Raw genomic sequence first — 7,177 nt, forward strand, 5'->3', positions numbered from 1 at the left:
ACAAAGGATCGAATTAAAAACAACAGTCAGCTGATTTTCCTTCATAAAGCATGAAGGACTATACTGCCCTCTGTATGAGAAAAAAAAATTACAGCAATTTTATTATCCGATCGCTAGTAATCGTGACTACGCTCTTATGTGACCGACTGTATAGAAGGCGCCACTAACGCTGGTATACGCAGTTTGGTGGCCCTGGTGTCTCCTAAAAAGAAAGCAGCCATAATGTCTTACGACAGACGTAAAACTGCGTTCGAAAACGTCCTTTGTCAGATGTGAGTGAGGTGACTTGAGTATGCAATGTGGGGATAATTGGATACTCAGAGGACTATTAGTTTTCGAACGATGTCTAAGAGTTTAAATGTAAACAAATTAAAATGGATAGTATTGAGTTACGTAAAAAGCGCTTGATTTCTTTGGCTATAATAACTAGCAATGATTTTTTGAAATCTAGTTTAACAAAGGATAAGTGTAACAAAGGATTGCGATACAGATGAGGAAATTGATAGTATTTTGCTAGCAAGATATCGACATAGATTGCGTGGTGCACGAAAAAAGCCATTGCGCATAATAGGTTATGTAGAAAGAACTGTTCAAGATTTAACAGCAAAGCAATTTCGTGAGCATTTTCGCATGACTCCTGATGCGTACCCGGTAAAAAATTTTTCATATATACTTACATATACACAAATTAAAATAATTATATCTAATTATGCAAATTTATATGCCGAATATGTTCATACAATTTTATACACGAAGAATTTCTTTTTTTAAGAAAATGGCTTCAGAGATATTTTATATCAAATTACAAAATAACTATTAGTATCATGTTAGATACAAAAAAATTATATAAAACTAATTTTTACTATATTTTTAAACAATTTTTGATATATAATCATATATACTTATACACAAAGTAAAATAATTATCTAATTATGAAAATTTATATACCAAATATGTCTATACAACTTTATACATAAAAAATTTTTTACCGAGTATGAGTGTTTAAAAAGAAAATTATATCCTTTACTGAGTAAAACAAGTTATTCGAGCAGATCCGCCATTCCTGCTCGTAAGCATTGTTATCAACACTGTGGCTTTTTGCTACTCCTGATTCTTACAAGTAATAATTAAATATGCTCTATAAATGTAGACTGTTCTATTTTTTAATTTTATTTTTTTTATTTTTTTTTTACTTATTTTTGTTGTCAATAATACTATGGTATATATTGTAGGTTTGTGGGTGAGCGATTTGACATGGGAAAATCATCTGCAAGTGATTCTTTTATAAGAGTTGTTGAAGCCCTTAACGATATTGCCGGAGACGTCATCGTCTGGCCCCGAGAAGACCGATGAATTGCTCTTTGTGAAAAATTTCAGCGTATTGGCAGGTTACCACATGTAATAGGAGCTATAGATGGGACAAAAATACCAATCAAAGCTTCTAAAGCAAGTATCTATATCACAGAAAAATAGGAACAGAGTTGTAATATTAAAAATATTACTAACAATTTTAATATTACAACTCTGTTTTCTATTTTTAATGAATAGTTTTTGAAATAATTAATATTAATACTGTTCGGAGTAATATTCCTAACTAATGTGGTACATTATTTCTAGGTAGACGCACGCTTCTACATAAGTAAAGACAAAGAATATGCAATAACATTGCAAGCAGTATGTGATGCAGAACTTCGATTCTTAGATTGCTTTGCTGGATTTGCTGGATCAGTGGCAGATCGGCGAGTCTTTTGAAATTCAGACCTATGGAAGGAAGTCAATGCAAATAAAGCATCTTATTTTGTAGATCAGGATTACATTATTGGAGACAAAGCTTATCCATGTTTGACATGGTTAATACCACCATTCATTAATTTTGGGCAACTCACACAGTTACGATATTCAAATTAAAGGAGTATACAGCATATGCTTTATAGTAGCTTAAAACTTATCTTCACTTATTTCTGTTGTGTAGGCTCAGAAGAAATTTAATACAATACTTGCCAGTATGAAACAAGTTATCGAAAGAGCATTTGCGCTGCTGAAAGGTAGATGGAGACAACTAAAATTCTTGGATATGAATCGTGATGACATGATTCCTTTTGTTATATTAGCAAGCTGTGTATTACACAATATTTGTCTTGATAATGGACTAGAAGATTATGAAGACTTTATTATCAAAGGGCATGATGATGATAATGATGATGATAATCATTTTGTTAGGGAACCAGTAAATTTACAAGACGATCCTGAGGGTATACTAAAACGACAATATCTCACTACTTTAATTCCCTGAATTAATATGATATATTAATATATTGTTATAATTATTAATTTAAAACATTTAAACTAAGATTCTATAGCCTAGAGCTATATTTTTATGTGTTTAGAATCAGTCATCATCAAATTATTGTCAAAGAGTAATTTTTATAATTTTGTAACGTGGTACATATGTTAGTATATATAGTGTAAAAAGTAGTAATAGTATGTGTTATGTAATGTAGTAGTTTGTAAATAATATGATAAAAAATAGTCATTTATTATTGAAAAAATAAGTCATTTATTAATTTTACTTGTATTTTATAATCTTACTCTTTAATGAACGAATGTGCAACTAGAATGAAATTGTATGGAAGAGAATGATATGATAGAAAAAGATGAAAAGGTTTTATTATATTCGTTTTCTTATAATGTAAAATGCTATCGGCAATACATGTGCATCCGTAATACTAGCTCACAGCCATTACAAAATTATAATATTGCAAACAAACTAAAATCTAGTATATAGCTGCATTTTATCACAAGTTGCAACAAAATATTAAAGATAATAAAAGCCATTTTTAATCTCAATAATACGAACAAAAATAATGTACCATAGATTTCAAGTAGTAACACAAAATAAAAATAATCTTTAGTGTATAATAAAAATAAAATACTGATCTTTAAAAAATAATAAACTTTGCGCATAAAGTTTGTGAAATGAAAGCACTGAACATTCTATCCTAAAATTAAAACAGGTACACATTGCACTGCAATATCAATACCTAGGTTGTTTAATAAAAAAAATTTTACGTATTTGTAAGCTGCACAGTTTTGTTATGTGTATGTTTAATTTTTAGGTATTTTTAGTTATTTTAATTTAGTTATTCTGTACTAATATTGCAGAATGCACTGCTTTTGTGTTATATTTTTAAGTTAGTAGGAAAATTTCATTATTCATTGACAGTACTGTAAATTTATAGTTTAGTTTAGTTATTTTTAGTTTATTTTTAGTTTAATTTATAGTTTTTTTATTTATAGTTTTTTTTTTAACTAAAAATTAAACATACATAATAAAACTGTGCAGCTTACAAATACTTAAAATTTTTCAAGCAGTTTTGTCATAAAATGTTCATAGGTTTTTCGGGCTCTATTTTGACATGCCAATAACTCCTGATGCCTTTGTTCTTTCATTTCATCACGTTTTCTGTTTTCTTCACTTATGGTTTTTGTCCACAGTTCCAATTCACGTTCCATACGCGTTTTTTTTGGTTTCTTTGATTTGCTTTCACTATCTGTTACATCATCAATGTCGCTGATTGTATTATCAGCGTTAGAAGATACACTGCTTAGTGATCTTGCTGAATGAGATCTTTTCTTCAAATTTGAAGCCAGAGCAACAGGTTTTAGGCAAGGTTTTTCTCCCAGCACTTCATCCAATTCTTCAAAATATTTACAGGTTTTTGGTTCTACTCCCGTTTGGTTGTTATGGTCTTTTATACGCTTGTATGTTTTAGTAATATCTTTAAATTTATTTTCACAATTCTTAGCAGTATATTGCCATGCACTGTTAACTTTTTTTAGTTCTTTGCTTATTTTTGTCCATACAACATCATTTCTAATAACACTACTTTCAAACAAATATTGATGTTGCTTCGACTGATAAGTGAATGTCTTTACAGTATTCTCGTCTTTCCAAAACGCAGTAGCTTTTTTTTCATCACATGTCTGAATCGAAACTACATTTGTATCATCCTTACAAGCTGATTTTTCAAGCTCAACACCAAAATACTGCCGAATTTGCGGGATATCTTCCACCTCGACCGTAGTATTTTCTGCAGAAACAATTTAAAAAATATGTATATTAGTAAAATACTATATTCTAAACAAGCGTACTATAATATGCATGTGGTTAGGATACACACTTTTTGCAAATTTTGAAGAAAACTGCAAATAAATACTTACCCACTTTATCCCATAAAAGCAGACATCCATTCTCTGTAATTGCTACCTTATTCTGATCTTTAATAATCAGATATCTCGCTAAGTCAATTTCGATGTCAGACGACATTTTACTTCCCGCCAAACAATTACCTTCTTTTCCCTATGTAGCGAAGAAGGGAAAAATAGGCACTCTCAAAGTAGGTCAAATGTGTTTTTGAACGCAACAATCGAGAGTTCACGGAGAGTTCTCAAAGTATTTTCGAACAATTCTCGGAAGAGTAAAGGCACTCGAGGAATGTTTTCGAACGCTATCTAAGTCTTGAGGTCTATCTACATAAGACGCAGACGCAGATCGCAGGCGGCTGATCTCGAAGAATTGACCATTCACGTTTGTCAAATCAGTCAATTGACTTACGTGATTGATCAATTCTGTGAGATCAACGGCCTGCGACTTGCGTCTGCGTCTTATGTAAGAGCCGTCTACAATGGAGAGTTGTAGGCCGTAATAGTAAGAAATTGACAAATCACAATCGATTATTCTTCTGTACTTTGTCTGTGATTGGTCAATTTCTTACTATTACGGCCTACAACTCTCCATTGTAGACGGCTCTGTAGATAGACCTTTAGACGTAAGTTAAGGGCCATTACACGTACAAGAATTTTAGCCATAACCGTAAGATCGTAAGCAATTCAACCAATAACAGACCAGTATTATGTAAAGATGAAAGTATAAAGCTTCAAGAAATTTCAAATATATAATGAAAAATGGCTATTGAAGCATGACACTGATGTTATAGTGTATAAAAATAAGACCAGTATTATTTTACATTAGTTGGAATGCTGGCCAGCGATTGGTCAATTTGCTTACGACCTTGCGATTACGTCTAAACTTTTGCTACGTGCAATGGCCTTAATGTACAAGCTTTAGCGTATGGCGTAGAATGATTATAGGTAGTATGCTACATATCAAAGTATGCTTATAACTTGTACTTTGATTTTCTTTATTATATCTTGCAAAAATATTATCTGACTCATATGTTTTGGTGTCTGTTACATTCTTCTCAGCTATAGATGCATTTGATTGAGATTTTACGTTGCTATAAGTACTGAAACACAAGTATATTAAAAAAAACTTTATCTTATTATATTTCTAAACTATCACGTTCATATGTTTACAGACATAAAACTACCTTCGTCTTTTAATAATCTTGTCCAAAAATGTCATTTGAGAAAAAAAAGAAAATTGACGACAATTTGAATTTGAAGCAGCACTTCTATTTCTAAACTGATTTTCAATTCGTTTTTTTTCACGATTGTATTGTTCTTTTAATAAAGTACATCTTTTTTGGCAATAATCTGGTGTGTAAAAATCACCTGTAATAAAAGTTCAACAATAAAAACATGTAATGTTTCAAAGTAACAAAAACATGTAATGATTCAAAATAAATCAAATCAGTAGAAGTCAAAAATTTTAATAAAAAGTTACCACAATTTGTTTTAATCATTGTTTTAGATATTTTGTTTCAAGCATTTTGTTTAATTAACGTATCCTTAAAATTAGGATTTTTTTGTCGTACACAAATGGTCGTTCTCTATATAACGCAATTAAAAATTTATCACCACTTTTTTCTTCAACAATAATATTTTCTGAATCATTGGAAAAATCTTCAATATTTTGAAAAAAACTATTATTCTCATTTGATGAATAGTAATTCTGATGATTTGATGACATTTTCTATAAATTATCTTAATAGGAAACTAAAATAGAACAAATTTATAAATTAATATGAAATAAGCAAAAAAAAGATTCTTTAAGCATTCTTATGTAAACAAGAACAAAGAAATATTGCACTTAACCTGAAATGTTATATTATTATCTCTAAGCATACTAGATCGTTGTTCTACAAAAATTTTATAACAATTTTATTATTTACTTTCGAATTACTTTTACTTAATTAAGTAATTAAACAAGATTAGCAGGATTGGGTAGTGTCTAGTTAAAAAGATGAAAGTTAAGTTAAAAAGTTAAAAAGTCAAATAATTTTAACTTTACTTAGTTACATTTTTGGGCTCTTAATTTTTAACTTAATTTAGTTATATTTTATCGGTAACTATTAAATTTTCATTTAAATCTCTTGAGGTTAGCCACACCATAAGATTTTGATTTTTGGGCGAAGTTGTTCTCATATAAAACGGATTATATTTCGTCGTATGACCATAATTGGTATACTTATAAACTGAAGAATTCGATCAATCACAAAGCTCAGAATGGTTTGTGTATGCAAACAATTCGTATATGTTTGAGAATTGAGCCAATAAACGTTGGTCGTGAAATCCAACGCAACATGATCGACAGTGTTTACAGTTTTTGTAAGACGCTTATAGGAAGCGTTCCGTTTCATGCATATGCGCGCATTTATTCATAGTACACGTTACGTATATTATAGATCATACGCGCATAAGCATGAAACGGAACGTGTTTTAAATTTTAAATTGCTCTGGATGTAGGATAAAAAAAGAGGTTTTCTACACTTTTAAAATCGAGTATTCGGGAGTTTAACACCAACAACCATGAAGTTCATTCAAGTACATTTAAAGAACAGATCTTATTAAAATCCAATGATTTTTTTATACTTAATAATAAGACGCTAGATCAGAACCAAAACAAAACTAATTACAATAGATTATATTATTCACATTTACTTGTCGACCGATATATTTATAACGGAAAATGATTTTTCTAAAACACTCAAACGTGCTTTTATAAAATAGAATGCATCAATATCATCTTCAGTTTACATTGAACGACTATTCAGTGCAGGAGAACTCGTTTTTGATAATCTTCGAGGAATGTCAGAAAAAAAATTTCAAAATGGCTTTATTACTTAAATTTAATAAGTTTTTGTAAACAATATATATATATATATATATATATATATATATATAATAAATATGTATCTGTCGACAAAAAATATTC

At 29.7% G+C, this 7,177-nt stretch overlaps 2 protein-coding genes and 1 long non-coding RNA gene across 4 annotated transcripts; 2 read left to right on the forward strand and 1 right to left on the reverse strand.

The window, feature by feature from the left end:
• The first annotated feature begins 195 nt into the window (after positions 1-195).
• On the forward strand, positions 196-1,442 carry LOC109863062. Its single transcript, XR_002251281.1, has 3 exons — positions 196-651; positions 1,053-1,120; positions 1,233-1,442. It is a non-coding gene; the product is annotated as an uncharacterized LOC109863062 (long non-coding RNA).
• Positions 1,443-1,617: 175 nt separating this feature from the next.
• On the forward strand, positions 1,618-2,880 carry LOC109863061. 2 transcript variants are annotated; one of them, XR_002251280.1, is made up of 2 exons: positions 1,618-1,889; positions 1,973-2,880. XR_002251280.1 is itself a non-coding variant. In XM_020443243.1 (2 exons), the coding sequence occupies exons 1-2, from the start codon at positions 1,839-1,841 to the stop codon at positions 2,291-2,293; spliced, it is 333 nt and encodes a 110-aa protein (XP_020298832.1). In that variant the 5' UTR covers positions 1,618-1,838; the 3' UTR covers positions 2,294-2,880. The 2 variants fall into 2 exon arrangements, 1 of the variants encoding a protein (XP_020298832.1); XM_020443243.1 differs by having other exon boundaries at positions 1,618-1,850.
• A 1-nt stretch (position 2,881) lies between these two features.
• On the reverse strand, positions 2,882-4,387 carry LOC109863060 (zinc finger and SCAN domain-containing protein 29-like). The gene is made up of 2 exons (XM_020443241.1): positions 4,222-4,387; positions 2,882-4,091 (listed from the first exon to the last, which is right to left on the reverse strand). Exons 1-2 carry the CDS (start codon positions 4,325-4,327, stop codon positions 3,355-3,357), a joined length of 843 nt encoding a protein of 280 aa, XP_020298830.1. The 5' UTR covers positions 4,328-4,387; the 3' UTR covers positions 2,882-3,354.
• Between the last annotated feature and the right edge of the window lie 2,790 nt (positions 4,388-7,177).

Source organism: Pseudomyrmex gracilis, unplaced genomic scaffold, assembly GCF_002006095.1.
Source record: "Pseudomyrmex gracilis isolate BER0280 unplaced genomic scaffold, ASM200609v1 scaffold_3048, whole genome shotgun sequence".
NCBI lineage: Eukaryota > Metazoa > Arthropoda > Insecta > Hymenoptera > Formicidae > Pseudomyrmex > Pseudomyrmex gracilis.

Excerpts from the sequence above, each read along its gene's own strand:
- LOC109863060 (XM_020443241.1), bottom strand. The coding sequence starts at position 4,327 with ATGTCGTCTGACATCGAAATTGACTTAGCGAGATATCTGATTATTAAA. Across the intron at positions 4,092-4,221 it reads GCTTTTATGGGATAAAGTGG|AAAATACTACGGTCGAGGTG; the intron begins GTAAGTATTTAT and ends TTGTTTCTGCAG.